This window comes from Gossypium arboreum, chromosome 8, assembly GCF_025698485.1.
Source record: "Gossypium arboreum isolate Shixiya-1 chromosome 8, ASM2569848v2, whole genome shotgun sequence".
Lineage (NCBI taxonomy): Eukaryota > Viridiplantae > Streptophyta > Magnoliopsida > Malvales > Malvaceae > Gossypium > Gossypium arboreum.
The window spans coordinates 10,236,794-10,256,914 of NC_069077.1; the positions used below are offsets into that span (position 1 = coordinate 10,236,794).

The 20,121-nt window shown below is 32.2% G+C and overlaps 1 protein-coding gene, 1 long non-coding RNA gene and 1 other non-coding gene across 3 annotated transcripts; 1 reads left to right on the forward strand and 2 right to left on the reverse strand.

Moving 5' to 3' along the window:
• Window positions 1-2,496: 2,496 nt before the first annotated feature.
• LOC128296583 (uncharacterized) lies at window positions 2,497-11,373 on the reverse strand. Its single transcript, XM_053032010.1, has 7 exons — window positions 11,317-11,373; window positions 11,016-11,228; window positions 10,524-10,589; window positions 7,456-7,511; window positions 3,206-3,345; window positions 2,874-3,118; window positions 2,497-2,793 (listed from the first exon to the last, which is right to left on the reverse strand). Exons 1-7 carry the CDS (start codon window positions 11,371-11,373, stop codon window positions 2,497-2,499), a joined length of 1,074 nt encoding a protein of 357 aa, XP_052887970.1.
• Window positions 11,374-16,757: 5,384 nt separating this feature from the next.
• Window positions 16,758-16,829, forward strand: TRNAG-UCC (transfer RNA glycine (anticodon UCC)). The gene has a single exon. It is a non-coding gene; the product is annotated as a tRNA-Gly (tRNA).
• Window positions 16,830-17,151: 322 nt separating this feature from the next.
• Window positions 17,152-18,671, reverse strand: LOC128279414 (uncharacterized). The gene is made up of 2 exons (XR_008269536.1): window positions 18,068-18,671; window positions 17,152-17,509 (listed from the first exon to the last, which is right to left on the reverse strand). It is a non-coding gene; the product is annotated as an uncharacterized LOC128279414 (long non-coding RNA).
• Between the last annotated feature and the right edge of the window lie 1,450 nt (window positions 18,672-20,121).

A 20,121-nucleotide genomic window follows, 5' to 3' on the forward strand; every position in this document is an offset into this window, starting at 1 on the left:
GATGAGATCATCTGAGATCATTATTATCATGTATTATTATGTGACTAACTTGTATGATTAAGTATGCCATGAGAATTAACGACATTGTATTAAGCTTTATTGTGTAATCGAGTATGGAATCCATGAAATGGTGAGTTCATGGTTAGTTGAAAATGATCTTATGATAGTGATTATTATATTACATTAAAACAGTTTTAGACAGCAGCAGTAGTCTGAATTTAAAAATCCACCAAAAATTGTGTAAATCGAATTAGAGATTGAATGAAATATGAAATTAAATCTTATTGAATCTAGTTTTACATAGAGGAAACAGAGTAAGCAAAAAAGTTTCATATTATGAGATATTCGAATTTATGTGAGACAGATTAGAGTGATTTCGGGTTACCCAGTCTCAACTTTGGAAAATCACTAAAAATTGTATAAAAATGATTATGGGTTAGAATTTATATGACTAAATTCTTAATGAGTCTAATTTCAATAGAAATATATGGGAACATAATTTGAATCCCGTACTAAGAGATAATTATTTTTAGTAAAGATAGGTCGAAGCTGTCAAACAACAGAACATGGGCAACTTTAAAGAATAAACTGTACTTATTCGCTGATCAAAAATTCTGAAAATTTTATGGTAAAAAGATATATGAGTCTAGTTTCAGGGAAAATTAGCAGATTTTAATTTGGAGTTTCATAGCTCAAAATATAAATAATTTAGTAACTATGACTCGAGAAAACAGCATGACCAGAATATAAGTAAAAGTGTAATTATGGTTGTATTACCTTGAGAAGCATGTTGGCATATTGCTTATTATTTTCATATGGACTTACTAAGTGTAAAGCTTACTCCCTCCTTTTCATTTCTTTAGTGTTGCCAGGTTAGCTAGGGGTTAGAGATCGTCAGAGGCAGCATCACACTATCAAGCCGTCACCTATGGAGTATTGACATATGTGTACTAACACTACAGGAAAACAGACTTTTAGCGGCGCTTTTTTTAGCCTTTAGCGGCGCTTTTAGGCGCCCCTAAAACTTTTAGCGGCGCTTTCTAAAACGCCGCAAAAAACGCTGCTATATGTAACGCCACAAATTTTTGTGGCGTTTATTGGAAAAAAAAACGCCGCTAAAGGTCAAGGCTTTTAGCGGCGTTTGTGGGAAAATCGCCGCTAAAGGTCAAGGCTTTTAGCGGCGTTTGTGGGTAAAGCGCCGCTAAACGTCAAGGCTTTTAACGGCGTTTGTGGGAAAAGCGTCGCTAAACGTCAAGGCTTTTAGAGGCTTTTGTGGGAAAAGCGCCGCTAAAGGTCAAGGCTTTTAGCGGCGTTTGTGTGTAAAGCGCCGTTAAACGTCAAGGCTTTTAGCGGAGCTTTTTTTACAAACGCGCTAAATTTGGCAGATTTGTAGTAATTTTTTTCACCAATATCCAGCCCTTCCTACATTAAAATCCAACCAAATACAACAAATATAATATAAAATGCAGCCAAAAACAACAAATTTAACATAAAAAATACAACCAAAAATATTAATTCTAAATGATACTTCAAATTTAACTAAAGATATATGATATAATTAATAATAAAGTATAATTTAAAATATTTTTACAATAATGTTAAACGTGACAAAACTTAAAAACATTCTTACAATAAGAAAACTAATGTCTAAGACGGCGGCTTTTATGATTGTTGAAACATATGCATCATCTCGTGAAGTCAGAATGGAGGTCATCGTACTTTTTGCTCGCTCGCTACCATCGCTCGTGCCTCTGCCTCTCTCGCAAGTCAGCGCCTCCTCTCTCGCCTTTGCTCTAAGTTGTTGCTGGAGTTCTTCATATTTTCGTTGAACCTCGGCAATTTGCTCAACCGTGTTCGCTTGCATCTAAGGTATCTGGTCTCTTAACCTCTGAACTTCACTTGAGCTTGACTTCCTAAGGCATGTATTGTGGAGCCGGATCAAAATATTGGGTCTGGGTAACACCGATCCTTGAAATCGAACCCGACCGTACCTTTCAGACCCAAAACTTCAAAGTGATAATTCATTATCAATGTTCTCAAGATTAATGAACTATCACTTGAAGCAATCGCTTCATATTCCGCCTTCTTCTCCTTTAGTTTCTCCTAAAAATCAATTAAAGAGTTAGAAACGAAATATATAATAAAAAGAAATGCAACATAACTTAACATTTTTAAAACTACTAATGATGAATTGAATTAAACAATTATAATTAAAGATTATAAATATTTAGAATAAATCAAATATTATTAAGTGAATATACCATAATTTCTCCAAATTGGATGTTATAGAGATCCATCTTTCTTCCTATGCTAATCTCAAAAGTCAAGGCGTCCAACTTTTGTCCGGATTTGACTTCCTACAATATAGTAGTAAGAATATTATTTAATAATAGAAAGTTATTAATATTTGAAAGAATTAATAAATTCATAATACCTCGGCCTCACTCTGAAGCAAAACTTCTCGACCTCGCCGTGTGTGTGAATTTTGTTTTTTGCTCACGCTTGTTCCAACTTGCTCACGGTCCTACATAATAAAATTATTATTACGTATATAGTAAACACTATATATAAGAGTTTGGAAATACGCAATACCTCTCCTTTCTTTGAATTCCAAAATCTAACCGCATCTTCCCATTGATACCTCAGCATTCCTGGCGGAACATTTCTCAGTTTTTCCTCGAGGCTTATGTCTTTCTTAAAATATTGTTTCTTTAAAGTGCTTTTATTGTCTCTCCATCTTTTACCTAATGCCTTCTTGATATAATCATCGGAGACTTCTAAAGCAAATCTCTCCTAAAAAAACATAAGTTTAGAATGTAAATATAAATGAAACTTAAACCAAAGTATTATAAATTGCATTCACATTTTGTTACCTTAATATTAGCGAGAGCCTGGTTTTTGTTGCTATCAGGCATGTGATGCCATGATTCGTAGTTGATGGGCAACATATTTGCATTTCGTGCTAAAATGCCCAAATAGCCTGCTAAAAGTCGAGCTTCAGATCCAACAGGCTGACCATGAGTATTTCTACTTACTTTAACACGCTCGACAGGATCTAAGTCGTATAAATCTCTAAGTAGCGTACGTCCTCGAACTCTGCGCGTCCCACCACTTTCAGCTGAAAAATGATATACTATTATTATAGTAAAATTGACAAATAATTCAATAATAAAAGTCAACACATGTAAAATGAACATAATATTACTTTGAAATTCTTCAGGCTCATCAAGTGTCTCCAGCACATTCGAAGATCCAACAACTGTCTGCTGTTCACTATTTCTTTCTTCCGAATTTGGAGTATTCTGGACAATACTTAAATCTCGTACTCTTCTTCTACCACTTTTCCTACAATACACATAAAATAATTAAAGTTTTAGTAACAAATTACAACAATAGTAGTACATATAAAATAGTTAAATTATATAACATGACAAAGATTAAAATTATAATATTACATATAATTAAAAAATTGTAAAATCTTACTACATCATTATTCGTAAATATCTTCATCCACATCATGTCGAACCCATTGATGTTGTGTATTAGTACTAGGGATATTTTCATCTAAGTTTTGTTTTGGAAAAGGTAATGTTTCTGATCTTTCGACGATGTCATCTCTACTTCCATTACCCATGTCAAACAAGTCTCTAGGGGTGTTCCGGAGTACAACATACCAACCCTCATCAGTTGGATCTTTCGAATAAAAAACTTGTTTCACTTGAGAGGAAAATACATATGGCTCGTCCATCAATTGTTGTCCAATGTGAATCAAGCGAGAGAAATTCACCATTGTAAAACCAAATTGATCTTTTTTAATTCCTCGAGCAGTATTAACATCTGCCCAATCACACCGAAATAAGATAACTTTCCATCTGCCATAGTAATCCAACTCAATAATGTCGGTAAGAAGTCCGTAATACTCCAAATTACCCTCAACCGGATTACTATCCCTAGCACTAGCATAACTTGTAATTGAAGAATTAACAACAACTCCACAATTTATGTAAATTATATATTTATCTAAGTTATATAAGTTATGTAAGTTATGTAAATTATGATATAAAATATATTTAAGTATTATGTAAGTTATGTAAGTTATATATTTATCTAAGTTATATAAGTTATATAAGTTATGTATGTTATATAAGTTATGTAAGTTATATATGTTATATAGGTTATGTAAATTATGATATCAAATATATTTATGTATTATGTAAGTTTTTATTTCACGATGTGGAAAATCACATGGATAATACATATCAAATATCAAGTATCTACAGGTAAGTAGCGGATTAAATAATATTTAATTAAATAATATTTATAAAATTATTTTAATTAAATAATATACATGTCGTTCGCTTTTATTTGACAAATCACATGTGCGTTAAAATAGTCCACACTTAATTTAATTTATGTTTTACAAGTCATCTTTTCTTCAAGACATATTAAAGCACTGTGGACATCCGTATTTAGCTTAAAAGCTATGATTTAGTTTGAATAAAAGTTTAACTTAAATGGTAAAACGGACGATAATATTTGTAATAAAACGGAGAATAATATTTGTGATAAAACAGACGAGAATATTTCAATAATAATTTAAATTTAAGTTAAAAACTATATAAAATATTTTATTAAATATTTGTATATTACATGGGACATATTAAATTGAAACATTTGAATTTTTAAGATTCATCATACGTGGCGTTGTTACACCTAGGAGGATCCATTATATCTTGCAATTCGATATAAGGCAACCCGTCGGTTTCAAATTATATACTTTGAATCTTTAAAATATTTAAAATAAGGTTGGAGAGAAGATCAACTATTGTTGTAATTTTGATAAAAAGTAGTTATAACTTTTGTAGAAATTTAAAAATATTAAATATTAAAATAAAACATTATTAATATAAAAAATAGTAATTTGAATATAATAATATCAAAAAGAATCGTAGTTTAATTTTTATAAGTAAATTAGAAATAAATTAAGGTTATATAAATATTCAATAGTAAATGAGCTCGATAGAACTTTTTCAAGTCTTTTGAATTTTTAAGATTCATCATACGTGGCGTTGTTACACCTAGGAGGATCCATTATATCTTGCACTCGATATAAGGCAACCCGTCAGTTTCCAAATTATATACTTTGAATCTTTAAAATATTTAAAATAAGGTTGGAGAGAAGATCAGCTATTGTTGTAATTTTGATAAAAAGTAGTTATAACTTTTAAAGAAATTTAAAAATATTAAATATTAAAATAAAACATTATTAATATAAAAAATAGTAATTTGAATATAATAATATCAAAAAGAATCGTAGTTTAATTTTTATAAGTAAATTGGAAATAAATTAAGGTTATATAAATATTCAATAGTAAATGAGCTCGATAGAACATTTTTCAAGTCTTTTGAATTTTTAAGATTCATCATACGTGGCGTTGTTACACCTAGGAGGATCCATTATATCTTGCAACTCGATATAAGGCAACCCGTCAGTTTCCAACCTATATACTTTGAATCTTTAAAATATTTAAAATAAGGTTGAGAGAAAGTCACTATTGTTGTAATTTTAATGGACAAGCAAGCTACACGTAATAAAATTAATTCATACCTATTCATACTTAAGTTGAATCAAATAATAATTAAGTTGAACCAAATATTTAAAATTAATTTGGAAACAAAATAGTTCTACTCCAAACAGAACTAGCAATTAAATCTTTACAAAATCGCAACCCCAAAATATTAATTTTTCCAAAATCATCATGATAAAACTATTATTGATTAGAATTTTGAAATAAAGCCTACCTTAATAAAACGTGCACTGGTCTACTCCACTCTCATCAAAGAAACAGAGGTCGGAGTCAAAAAGTAATATTTGTTAAGTAATTTAAAGTGAAAATGCATAGAAATAAGGAAAAATTTTAGCAACGAAACTTGAACGTACCTAGAACAAATGCCAATGGTCAGTGGTGTATTTAGTTGCACCAAATATTAATTCGGTGCTCGATAGTACCTAGAATGATGTAAGATTATAAGAGTAGCACCAAATATATTTCAGTTTAAGCAAATATAGAAACTTTACCTATATCAGTTTTGCAAGTGCCCACTTGTACCAGGATCAAAGACACTACCAATGAAGCTATACACCTTAGCAAAATATGGCAAAACTGCACAGTAAACACAGAAGTTGGATAGAAACATGAAAATAGACCAAAAGAACATCTAAAAACAAAATGGAATCACCATTAGTATGTAAACATGAAAATGCACACTTTAAACAAACCAACTTTGCATGTGCGTAATCATACTCCACAAAACTCATAAACATTAACTTCTCCTAACCAGAATACCAACTTTATGTTTACAGAGGCCTTGATCAAAACTAACATAACTGTTGATTTATAACTTATCTAATAAGAATCACAGAATATGCAGAAAGTACCTGAGCATTTAATTTCAAGAGAACCATGTATTCAAAGAAAAAGAGCCAGAAAATGATCAATGTATGCAAAACCTGGTCTATATTTCAAAACTGGAGTAAAGATTTCATCTAGTACCAAATACATACATATATAGAGACACAAACACATAGGCATACATCTTCCATTACCTAAATCTGTTTCTTGCAAATAAAAGATAAGTACCTAGAACAGATGTAAGATTATAATTGTAGCACCAAATATATTTCAGTTTACCTCCCAATCCGCTATTTACCTGAGAAGATTACATATATGAATGAGATTCAAGTAGTTGATGATTTTCGTTTAGGTGATCGAGATGCAAGGACTGTGTGGATGATATAACAATGAAGTCTTTAATCACCTTAATACAACTCATCACAGATAAAAGATGCATCTTCATGTTTAGTGCCCTTCTTCATGTTACCGAATTTGTTGTCGGGTTATCATAGATATTAGAATCAAATAACAACAAAGAAAAATTTGGAAACCACTTTCCATAAAATGTAATTATGTAAAACAAAAGCCAACAACCGTAATCAAAAGCTCCATTATAAAGCTTAATGCTGAAATGATTGAGATAATTCTATTTTATTGAAGCCAATATCCTTTGTTCTTGATACCGGTGGGTCTATGGTGATAAAATTAACTTCCTTGTTACTTTTAGCCTTTATTTTTATTGAATTCAACAGATACAATGATCTTCTTCACAAAAACTAAAAATGAATGTAATCGAGTATGCCACATCAAACAGCGTCTTAGACAATGAGCTTCCCCGAAACCTTCAGTAAACCCGATGATGTACGGAAGTTATGACGACTCGTAATGAGATCGCATTGCACTCTAAACTTCACAGATAACCCAAAAGACATTACCTATTCAGATTCATAAAATTTCTTCACCTTTATAAATGATTAGAAAAAAAAATGGAAATCAGTCTCATCAGCACATTGAGGAATATAAGAAAGTTTACCTGAATGGACTCTAACACACGAGGAACCGCATAGAAGATATTGACTTTAGCTCCTCAATATCATCAGCCAATAGTTTTACATCCTGAATATGCAACAAATAAGCAAGTGATAATTTGAGTAAGCTCTTATTACCTAAAGAAAGAGGGGTTTTCTGTTTTAGGGATTTAGGGAAGGAAGAGACAAAATGGGGGAAAATTACTTAGCAAAAATCGAAACTAATTTCGGGTAAAGGGCTTAAACCACAAGAGAGAAAAAACGACGCCGTTTCAAATAAGGAAATTTTGTGGCATTTTCAGAAACGCGCCGCTAATGAGCCCTTTTGCGGCGTTTTCAATGAAGCGCCACTAACGCCCTTTTATCTACACTACAAAACGACGCCGTTCTAATACGAGTTGTGGCGTTTATATTAGAAACGTCGCTAAAGCCGCTACTATTCATAGGAAACGATGCCGTTTTACTTTAATGTATATTGAAGTTTTATGGCGTTTTTTAAAAAAACGCCGCTATTTCCTATCTTTTGCGGCATTTTATGTATAAACGCCGCTAATACGTGAATATTTTATAAAAATTGATCAAAATTTAAAACTATATATATTTAGAATTTCTTTTAAATTATATCTAAATAATGTTACTGTGATGTACAAAATATATATTTCAATCTTCAATATATTAGGTTTAGTACAAATTCGCAAGAATATCATAAAATTCTAAATATTGGTTCAGTCTTCAATAATAATATACCTTAAACTTTAAACCTCAAACTATAAACTTACACTCTAATTAAACCCTAACTATAGTTAAAATTTTATTTTGATTTAATACACATTTTAAAATACATATTATGTATGCATATAAATTAATTAAATAAAAATATGATGCTATTTATTATATCAAAATTAATTAAATATTTTACAAGATCTAGATCAAATTACAGTTCATGTACACAATTGCACACTAAACCACTTTTCATATATATATTTATATATTTTTAAAATAATAATTTATATATATTTATCTTATATACATTTATCTTATACATTAAAATCCAAAATTATACTCTAAATTTAAAACTCTAAACTTGGACTCTAAACCCTAAACCTTGGACCACAAACACAAAACCCTAACCCCAAAACCATTCGGTAACCCTTAAACCAACCATAACTCCTAGACCATTAAGCCCAAACTATAAAGTGTACTTTAAAAACTGTTAACCCTAAACCATAATATTCAGAGACATATTTTTTGAAATTAAATGTGGCCAATGTTAATGTAGTACAAATTAAAACACACATGTATATATGTTTATATTCTTATATTAAATAATATGAGTATATACAAAATAGCTTGAATCTTAGTAAAATCCAAATGTTCTTCGTTAATTTCTAGCTAGCTAATAGTATCATTTCCTTAAACCCTTAACCTAAACTTACACCCTAAATATATATTATAATCTTAATATATATTAGAAGTTTAATATATATATATATATAACAAGGGACAAAAGTAATTCAAATAGAATCTTAATGCTTACCAAAACTCTAAAATAAATTAATTTTTTATCATTAATCATAACCTCTAATCCCTAATAGCATAACCCCTAAAACATATATATGTACCTATTATTTAAAATAATAATTTATATTTATCTTATTTAGATTTATATTATAAAAAATTTCAAGATACACAAGTTAAGTAGTTTACCATATTTACCTCTAAATTCCAAACCCCAAATCTCAAATCCTAAACTCTAAGCCCTAAACACTAAACCATAACCCATAAACTAAATTACTTTTTTGAGGCGTTTTTCCAAAAGCGCCGCTAAAACATCGGCCTATAGCGGCATTTTTCCAAAAGCGCCGCTAAAACATCAGCCTATAGCGAAGTTTTTCCAAAAGCGCCGCTATTCTTCAGTTTTTAGCGGCGTTTGGGCCAAAAATGCCGCTATTGCTCAGTTTTTAGTGGCGTTTTGATCAAAAACGCCGCTATTGCTCTGTTTTTTGCGGCGTTTTATTGCAAACGCCGCGAATGTAAAATATTTGCGGCGTTTTTTGTTCAAACGCCACTAAAAACGCCGCTAAATCCCTATTTTCCTGTAGTGTAAACACCTTCTAGTGAGTGGCATGTATAGGAAATTAGTTTTTATGATAGATGTTGTTATGATTGTAGCCATGAGATATGGCTTATAATGGTTATGGCTTGTAAGCCTATTTATCCATGTTATGTGTTAATGTCTTGTGATGTGGTTATGTGATTTTGCTTGATTACTATGAATGGGAAGTGTATGGCATATGTGCATAATGAATGTCTTAGGACCATTCGAAGTGGTCATGGCTATGGAATAAATGCGTGACATGGTAATAAATTGATAATTATTGAACATGAACCTTTTTTGAATAAGTAGAGATTGAGTGTTGGGTAAAATATTGTGGTTAACTGGTAAAAGTGGTCATCAATATGACAATGCTATTGAATGTGAATTGGAATGTCTAACTTGGTGTAACATGAGAAATTGAAAAACACATGTATGACAACATGCAAATGCTTTAATTGGGTTTTATTAAAGAATGATTGACCATTGAATTGATGCTATAACATGTGTTATGATATGTTTAAGTATGAAAAAGATTAAGGCAACAAAAAGGCTTGAAAAATAGCTTAAGTGCTAGCCACACGGCAGAGACACGGCCATGTGTCTTAGCCGCGTGGAAGACATGGCCTAGCACACGGGCGTGTGGCTTCGCTGTGTGGTACAATTTGTTTTACTAACGTCATAACCAGAGAGTTACACGGCCTGAGGACACGGGCGTGTTGAGGACACACGAGCATGTCCCTGTGTCAACATAGGCGTGTAACCCTATTTCATGAAAATTTTTCTAAGTTTTCTCAAAACTTTCCAAAGTTCTCGGTTCAGTCCCAAACTGCCTTTAATACATGTTTAAAGCCTTGGTAGTTCGTGTAAGGGACATTATGCATATGATTGAATGTTTTTAATTTAAATAAAATTTTATGGCCCGGTTTTATGAAATGGTGTACGTTTTAGTCCGGTAATGCATCGAACCCTATCCCGGTATCTGATATGGGTAAGGGGTGTTACAGGAGCAACCCATCTTGCCGAACTAATCCGTCCTTCAAGTATAGACACCTTTAACACATCAAGTTCCTGTAGATAGTTTTTCACAAAAACAATAATTTGAGCACCCGTTTTAATTTCACCTTCATGAATAAATCTGTTCCTGGAAGTCCAAATCGCCCAAAGTGTACATGCAATAACTCTGCAATTAGCTATTGATCTAGACTCAAAGATATTTTTTAACCAATCTCTGAAGTCTGTGTTTTCATCGGGAATAGGCCAAAATATGCTTAATTTCTCCCATGTTTCCTTTACTGTAGGGCATTCACAAAACAAATGTTCCCTCGTTTCCGCTCCATTTTGGCACTGTTGGCAAGTAGCAAAACCCATCAATCTTCGGTAATGAAGGTTACTAAATGTAGGCAGATAGTTACACGAGAATCTCCAAATTGTAATTTTAATTTTAGGGGGTAGATCTAAGTTCTACAATTTCTTGTAAAATTATTTGTAATTTGCCTGTAAATGATTCTGTCTATCATGTACAAGAAATTTGTGGCCACTACGAGCCAAATATTCCCCAGTCGGCTCACCTCGCCATATAAGAAAATCTTCGTGCTCATACACAGACAAAGGAATACTGAGAATCCTCTCTGCATCCTGCTCTGAAAAGGTATTAAAGACCAACTCAGATTTCCTTTTCCTAGCATTAGCATCAATCAAATCAGTAACCTTTAAAAGACTCATGTTAACATTCATATTCTGGATTCTAAACTTATCATTCCCAAGAACCCAAGTGTCTTCCCAAATAGAAACTTACATTCCATCCCCAATTCTCCGGCCCAAACCTTTCAAAAGAAGGCCCTTCGTAACCCATAGACTTTGCTAGGCAAAGGAAGGTAAATTTCCCAACTAGAATTTAAGAAATCAGAATTGGTTCATATTCCGAACTTATTTATCACGTGCATCTTACCTTACGCGACACAATTAAACAACCACGTGGCTTATGTTAAAAAAATAAAATAAAAACAAGCACGTGACCCACTAGATTTCAGAAACCAATCCGACGGTTCCAATTAAAAGTCTTGTTCCCCTCCTGATCGTACGATAAATGTAAACTCCAAATTTGAAAAAAGAAAGTACCCCCATCTCTGTAGTGACCCGAAACAAAACCATCAAAACATGTTTTTTGTTTTTTTTTAACCCTAAAAACTCTCCTTTTTTACGAAAAAAAAATTCATTGAACCGCCCAATCTCGTCATGAAAGGGTAGAAACGGTTATCGAGCTCGGCCGCCGAGATCAACGATTCTGCTGTGAGTTTTCTCATTTCTGATGTTTTAGTTATTTTCTTTTTCTTTTTTAAAGTCACTTCATTGTTCCTTCCCTGAATTGATAGCCTAACCCTGATTTGATGTTCTTTGTATTATTTTATTCTCCTCAATGCGAAAATGAAGTAGGCTGGCGTTTAGAATAAGATTTTGTTTGCTTATGGCTTTAATTGAGTAGTTTCATTTATATGAAGTAAAACTGAGGAAAAGTTTTGAACCATTTGCATTTTTTTTTTTTTACTTCTACTTAGCTGGAAAGTATTTTAGGAGGGCTGAAAGTATTCTTTTTCATTGTATTTTAGATATTTGAATGCTTTGAGTTTTCAAGAGTAAACTTGAGGTTGATAAAAGCTGACACTGTTCAACTTACCTGTCCTTGTTGATGTATTACTTTAGCTGCTGTTTATAATAACTGAGAAACAAACCAAACTATGAAATAGATAAATTAATTCTTTTATGGAAGGAAGGAAAACCGAAAATGAAAAACTTTCAAAGTAGTAAATAAAAAGAAGAATGATTTTGATCTTTAACTAGTATTTTACTTGTTAAACAATAACAGTGTGCAGGCATTTTTTGGAAGAGGAGTGGAGGGGGGATGAGTAGTGATATGGCTATCAAATGTAAATACTTACGTTACGTTTGGTTCACTGTAATGGAATAGGGTTGTAATTGAATAGAGCTGTAATGGAATAGAGCTGTAATCAGTAATTCAACTGTTTGGTTGAATGGAATGGAGTAGAGCTGTAATAGAATTCTTGTGTTTGGTTGAATGGAATGATGTTGTAATAGAATAAGGAAAAAGGCTAAAATGACCAAAATACCTTTAACAAAATTTTTGTTGATAGATGATTATTGTTATTAAATTTTAATAAGATTATTGTTAAATATTTTTAATAAAATAAAATAAATAATCTAATCATATTTTAACATAATTATTATTAAATATAATTTAATAAAATAATATATAATTTAATAACATTATTAATATAATTTTAATAATAATTTTAATATAAAATTATTATTATGAATATTTCAATGCCTAATATATTTGCTTTAATCTAACCTCTCACCTATTCTCTTAAGTCACAATCGCCAATATAAAAAATAAGTTTAACATACGCTATGATAATCCTCTAATAACATTTTATTTTAATAGTCAATTTTAATAGAAAACATAGTTTTATATTTTATTTTATCCTTTATAATAACATGATAACAAGAAGTTTGTAGTGCCAGCTGACCAAAAACTTCTATTAGGCTTGACAAAAGGACATATACATGAAGTGATGCCAAATAATAGCAAATTTCAGCCATAATAAAACTGTGCAGAAGCTATCCCAAATGATACAAATGCTCAAGCGATTACATTTCCCAGTTCAATATGGTCCCATCATGAAACCTAAAATTCGATTTTAAGAACTTATCTGCTGATTTTTTGAACTGAATGCTCCCATCTTTCACAACCTCTTGCAAGTTTCCGATTTTTCGGGTTCAATTTCATAAATTCTGCAAATTATGAACAGATAAGGAAATCACATTCTAGGAATACCTGTAAACAGTATAGCAAAATGAGCATCTCATGTATTCTTTAACAAGAGTGAAAAATCTATAGCAAGCTTCTAAAGTACCCGAAACGAATACTTGGAAAACAAAACAAAAGAATGCAAAATAAAGAAAAAGTACACCTCTTACGACCTGACAAAAAGCCATTTTCTTTCTTGGACAGGTAGCCGATTCGATACACCAGTCTTGTTTATGTAATTTTATATGTTTCAATAAAAGGAATTGATCCAATTTTGCATTTCCTACTCTGTCCTAGTCAACATTTGCATCAATGCAACACGCGATAGAAACTTGCAGTATTAAAGGATTCTATTTGAACTCCAATTCTTCTCTATTATGATCAATGTGCTTCTATTTCACACTATCTAATGAACTGTTCTAACTTCAAATCCATGCCAAATTGTTCAAATCACCAACCAAATAAAGCAGTGTCAGATGATGCAAGAAAAGAGAATCTAATTTCTTCTCTATGGAAAATAGACATTAAACAAAGCTAACAAAAACAAAGATGGAGACAAGGCATTAAAAAAGCTTAGAGAAGGATAATATTGACCAATTATTGTTGCTGTTTCATTGTGCTCCGTAGATATGCATAAAGAATGTGGTTAATTCACTGGAGGACATGGACTGGATGTCACAACAGAATATCAATAATCACTGTATTTAATCCAGCATGAGTTTATTAAAATGCTTGAGAGAATCAAGAGACCTTTCTTTCTTTTTTAAAGCTACTTCCAGCTCTTTTGTTCATACCAAATAGACCTTAATGGCATATTTAGGAACAAATTTACTAGTGCATATTTTAACAGAAACAATGACAAGGAAGACAAACCATAGCAGTGCATAGATCCATGTTATACTGGATCTAAGCATAAAAGTCAATTTTCTAGGTACTAAAAATCCAATAACTTGTCTATTCTGCTAAGTTCTTCATCTCTGCTCAATTCAACAAATATAATATGGCTTCATACAATTTACCTGGATATAACTAGCTCCAAAAAAAGCACCATTTCCCATTTGAAACTGAGACCTGTAGTCTTTACCTCAGATAAGGAAAACAAAGATGTCACAAGACAAAAACCAAGATTGTATCCATGGCAAAAACACCAATAATACAAACATACCGGTTCTATCATCCGGATTTAACCGGTTGGTTAATGAAAAAGGTCCCAATACCAAAATCTACAATTTCTAACCCTATCCACATCGCAGTCTTTGCAACTAAAAAATTCCATTTTTCTTCAAAATTCAAGAAAATTATGGAAAATAATTGCTGAACCAAATTGTTTAATGTGATCACGGTGGTCAATCTTAGAACCCCAAGGGGACTTACACAGAGAGAGAGAGAGACTTTATTATCTTCCTATCAAACCTACCAAAAAATATCTATTCCTAAATCAATTAAAGAAACTGATGCCTAGAATAGCGTGAAATTATTAGCCAAAATGCATCCACCAAAGAAGAGGCATACCCAAGTATTTCAATCATTCGCCTTAGAAGATCAAATTCAAGCACACAGGAATAACGGCACCCTAAAAGAGTTCGCAACTATGCACCAAAGGACCACATGTCAATATCTGTTGTATATCCGAACAAGGATCAAGGTTCAAACTAAAACAATCATAACGAAGACATTGAAATCAAAATCAATGTCTTGAATCATCAAAGATAATAACAAATCGCAACCACAGAACACCTTTTAGAGTGAGTGTTTTCTAATATTACTTCCAAAGACTAAAAGATGTGATAAATAAAAAGTTATATAGGTTGCAACTTGTTAAAGAAAACAGCGATAGAAAATAAGACCAAATATTCTATATCATTATTTGAAAGATATCAACTTCACATAGAAATAGAAAGATCTTAGTTATACTGCAGATACTCAAGCAAATAAGTTATTTTGCCAATTTAGATGCAGATACTCAAGCAAATAAGTTATTTTGCCAATTTAGATAGAGTTCCATATCATCCAGGAAAAAAGAGTTAAATACCTTAAAGATAATCTGAGATATTACAATGAGTGCAAACCTACCTTTATCTCGTTTCTTTCCAGTCCATCAACGGTAAAACAATGACAAAGGCAGACAAGCCTAAACCAACATTTTCAACAATCTACTTGAGGTTTAATGTTTGGTATTTTATGCCCTTCCTACCTTATGTTATACTTATAATAGATCAAACAACAGATACAAACCCTGAAACAGGTTGAGATGAAAGAAAAAAAGATCTCATTAAGGAAACAAAAATTACAGTAGTAAGTTGTTATATCAACAAAGAACACCTTCAACAAATTCAGAACTATATAAAAGGTCAGGATAAATTTTCGCACCCATAATGAACATAAGCCACGATGATTCACATGATAAATAACTCGAACTCCAAAGGTTCATTTAAAACACGAGGATTGGTTATGTCAAATAAGTTCTACGATGTTCATTCCACCAAAGTTACAGTTCAGCAAGTCATTGAAGATGAGAAGAGATACTACAAGGAAAGAAACAACACCATGATCCACCAAAAGACAAAAGCGGTAAGCAAGATCAAGTGATAGAAATGAATTAATGCTATAAATCCATGTCAAAAGGATACTGATACCCAAGAAGAACTTCAAGAGACCTATAATAATAGCTCTGCAGAAGAAAAGAAGAAAACACAGCCATAAGACCCTTGTGAGCATGACAACAATGAACAGTATAAGACGCGATAGTGATAGTTGAAAAAAAAATTCAAGATTGCGCAACTAAAAAAATTCCATTTTTCTTCAAAATTCAAGAAAATTATGGAAAAATAATTACTGAACTAGATTTCTCAATAATAATTGAAAAAAATCGAAAGGAAAGAGGAAAAACGGAACCAATAATACAAACATAATTGAAATTATAAAACAAGAAGGGGAAGAAGTTGAACTTACAGAGTTCTCACAAAGGAAAGGAGGCTGCGAAGGTGGGGAACGAGTCAGAGATAAATCTACGGTTCGCAGTGACGGAATCGAGAGAGCAGCACTTTTACAACAACGAGTGAATTGACGGTCGAGGGGTGAAGAAACACAGGGTAAAATTGTCTGAGGGAAAATTTTTGCTATTACATCCATCGTTGAATGGGCTATTCTTAACTCCCTTCGCCGAATGATGATTCGGTAAATTAGACGAATAATAAAGGAATAGACATTCGCCGAATGAAGAAAACGGTGAACCAAACTATGCCATAGCTGTTCATCCAAGAATAAGGAGGGAATGGCTATTCCATTCCCTCCAACCAAACGTGCTGTGAGTATTTGGGCATAGATTGCAATCGCGGACGGCTACAATTATATCGACTTTTTTTTTATATTTGGAAAGAATAATTACATTTAGCTCCATTTCACAGCAAGCGTTTGTAGTCCAACGGTTAGGATAATTGCCTTCCAAGCAATAGACCCGGGTTCGACTCCCGGCAAACGCATTTAATTTTTAACTGCTCTAGCAAATTATTTTTACTTGAAATTACAACTTATATACAATCAAGGGATCAAAATTGTTTCTCATGTTACAGCCATGGGCCATGGCAACTTGTCAGATATGAATAAGAAGTTGTATAGGTTGCATACGAACATTGCCACTAAGGTATGAGCTGTGAATGGCAGTGGCTACAATTTGAAGCTATAAAAATGGAACAAAATCTTTTTTGCAGGCCTAAAAGTTGAAACCATGCTTTAATTCTAAAGTATAACATCTGCAACTTTCCTGCTTCCCAGTAGGACTGAATCAAGTTCCGGATTCTTGCATTGCACAAATCACTAACCAAACTTTCTATGCCATTGAAAATTTCCCCAATTAACACGAAGACAAACTTTTTCATTACACAAATCACTGACCAAAGCTTGTCTTTGAGATGCACTTTATACAATACAACGAACAATACCCTGTTTTATATAGTTGGCATGCCCAAAATCCAGTCGTTTAATTAGAGAGGGTGAGAGTTTAGTGGCTAATGGAATATTTTCTGGTTTGAGAACAATGCCATTATCATCGGTGTACCTACTTGCATCAAATGTCACAAAGGAAGTCCAGCCCTGGACTCACAAAACCTTCCATATTTCTCCAGCCAATGGAAATGGTTCCCCTCCTGCTTCATGCTTCACCCTAAATCATTTTTAATATGTTTTCAAGACACTCATTAGTAGAACTTTTTAATAATTAATCATTATTAGTAAATATTTTAGAATAGATTTCTTTTTTGTTAAATAAAAAGCCAAATTCATTACAGGGAGAAACACATTAGAAAAGGCGTCAAAGCTTTTACAACTAGCAAAAGAAGCCTGGACTCATACACAAAAGCCGAATGAGAAAGACGAGAAAATGAATCGGAAACAAAAAATACAAGCCATACAAAGCAGGCATTAACCACAAGCCTAGTGTACAGAACTTGTGCGTTGAATCGAGTCGAGAGGCCATCCACAAAGTCCAAATAATAAAAACGGGCCAATCAAGATTCAAATGGCCCAACTCACCCCTTAAACTGCTTCAGAAACCCAGAGCATGGGGGATGGGCATAAGCCTAAGCCTAACACCAAACGAACCAAAAAAGCTAACAGAGAATGGCCTAGGCTCGACGCAGTAGCTCGAATCTTTGAGCAAAGCCCATCACTAACAAAGTGGAGCAGATGCCGGAAAAGACTTGCTAGCAGACAAGGCGCTAACCTTCAACGACAAGGTAGACCACCGAAAGCAACCCTTCACCTCTCTTAGAACAGCTCTCAGGAACCGGAGCACTAGGTAGAGGGAGTTTGACCTTCCTTGCATGGAAAATAGTGAAGATAAGAACAATAGGACAAAGTGATCGAGCCTAGAAAAAAATAGAGAGTGGCAACTACGGTGGTACATGCCTGGTCCCTTCGTCGTCCTTTTTCTCCTTTAGACGAGGATTGTCGCCTGGAGCCATAAAGTGCAGCAAGATAGAAACACAGAAGGATGCTAAAATGGGTGAATCAAAAACACAAACAAGAGGGGAAGCAAAGGGTTCAGGAAGACAATGTAGCAAAATAAACTGGGTGAAAGCTCTAGAGTGTTGACGAAACAAGTAAGCAGATGGAGCGCAAAGAAAGGGCTACATCTCCAAAAGGTGCGAACAAAAAGAAAAACAAACAAAAGATGCTTAGCTTTTCTTGTCTTATATGATAAAAGCAGACGATTTTTTGCAAGAACAAATTTAGCAATTATAACTGCTAGGCGTAGCAGCAGGAGAACATAGCCCATTATGCAATTTGGTTTTGAACTATACCTACGGGGTGTAGTCCAGAAAGACTCGTCCAAACAATTATTTAAGTCCTACTACTAATCAGTGTAACAATTTCACTTTGCATCTAAGATAATTTTTTCTCTTACAACTTAACTTGTAAAATCAAGTAACTGACTTGTTCTACTTACGAAAGTCGTTCTAAAAAATAATTCCCAAAGAATAAATTCTATGTTAAACTCTTCAATTAACCTATACAAATCTCAAGTATAAAAGCATTTTTGAACTTGGTAGCACACAATAATTAGATCATAATCTCCACCAAAATAGCCTAAAATGGCATTACGTGTAGTATACTTCATATATATATATATATATATATATATATATATATATATATATTTATTAGATAGATTTTCAAGTCATTCAATCCAATTTCCTCAATTTAGGAGTGCATACACAATTGTAACTTGACTTGAAAATTTGCAGTCAAATTTTATTTATAATTTTGAAAAAGGTATGATATGTGAAATTTATTTAATATAAAGAAAATTTATTTGATTTTTCTCTTTGATTTAGCTTTAGTTCGAGGGTCGTTTAAACTTGATCTTATAAGGACGTAGTTTACTTTAAGGATGTCAAGATTTGATTTTGAAGTTGAGTTTGGCGATATGTTTCTTTGAGAATTTAATTTTGATTTAATTTGAATTCAAAAGTTATTGAGTCTTGATATTGAATTAATGATGCCCACTTCAAGGGTCATTGAGAGTTGATCATGAAAACAAATTTAGAGAGTGTATGGATCCAACTATCTTTGAGACTTGATTTTCGATGGTTAAATAAGTATCGTGGTGACTTGCTCTTAAAATGGATTTTGATCTCATTTATTCAGTTGAAGTAAATTGAAAGGTGAGTTTCTTCAAAAACAACTTTTGACTTCCTCTCATCGGTTGAACTAAATTGAAAAGAGACTTCCCTTCAAAATTAAGATGGTATTCGTCAAAATCTTTTCAAGTTCTTCATTTTCTTCAAAGAACTTGTGAATGTATAAAACGGCTTTGAGGTGACTCTTTTTTGTACTAGTAGTAGTGAAGTAAAAGAGATTTCTTATAGAATTTAGCTTTTTCATTTAAGTAATCTATAATTATATTAATTTAATTTATTAGAGATAAAATAATCTTTAAAGAATATGATTTATTTATAAAAATAATTTTAAAATGATTTAATTTTCTTAATTAAATTAAATCTAATTAAGATAAACAATAATGAAATCAGATTGATCCAAAATTTCTCCATCTACAAAAGAATTCGATTTACTTGATCCAAATTAATCCAGTCCGCAATGATGAAGAAAGATGAATTAACCCATTTTGTTTTTTAAATATTGTAAATTCCAAAAAAAAGCAAATTATCAAAGTTAAAGAAATTACAAATGCAATTGTAACCACTTGATATTACATTTTCCCTTTTAAACATTTTATTTAATCTTCCTTAACTAAGTAATTCAAATATTAATGGA

What these genes read in the sequence shown, in the direction of transcription:
- LOC128296583 (XM_053032010.1), bottom strand. Translation starts at nt 11,373, where the DNA reads ATGGGTTACGAAGGGCCTTCTTTTGAAAGGTTTGGGCCGGAGAATTGG. An exon ending in ATAGACAGAATCATTTACAG is followed by an intron (nt 10,590 to 11,015) that starts GCAAATTACAAA and finishes AACTATCTACAG; the next exon opens with GAACTTGATGTGTTAAAGGT. An exon ending in CGGCAAGATGGGTTGCTCCT is followed by an intron (nt 7,512 to 10,523) that starts GTAACACCCCTT and finishes TTGCATATTCAG; the next exon opens with GATGTAAAACTATTGGCTGA.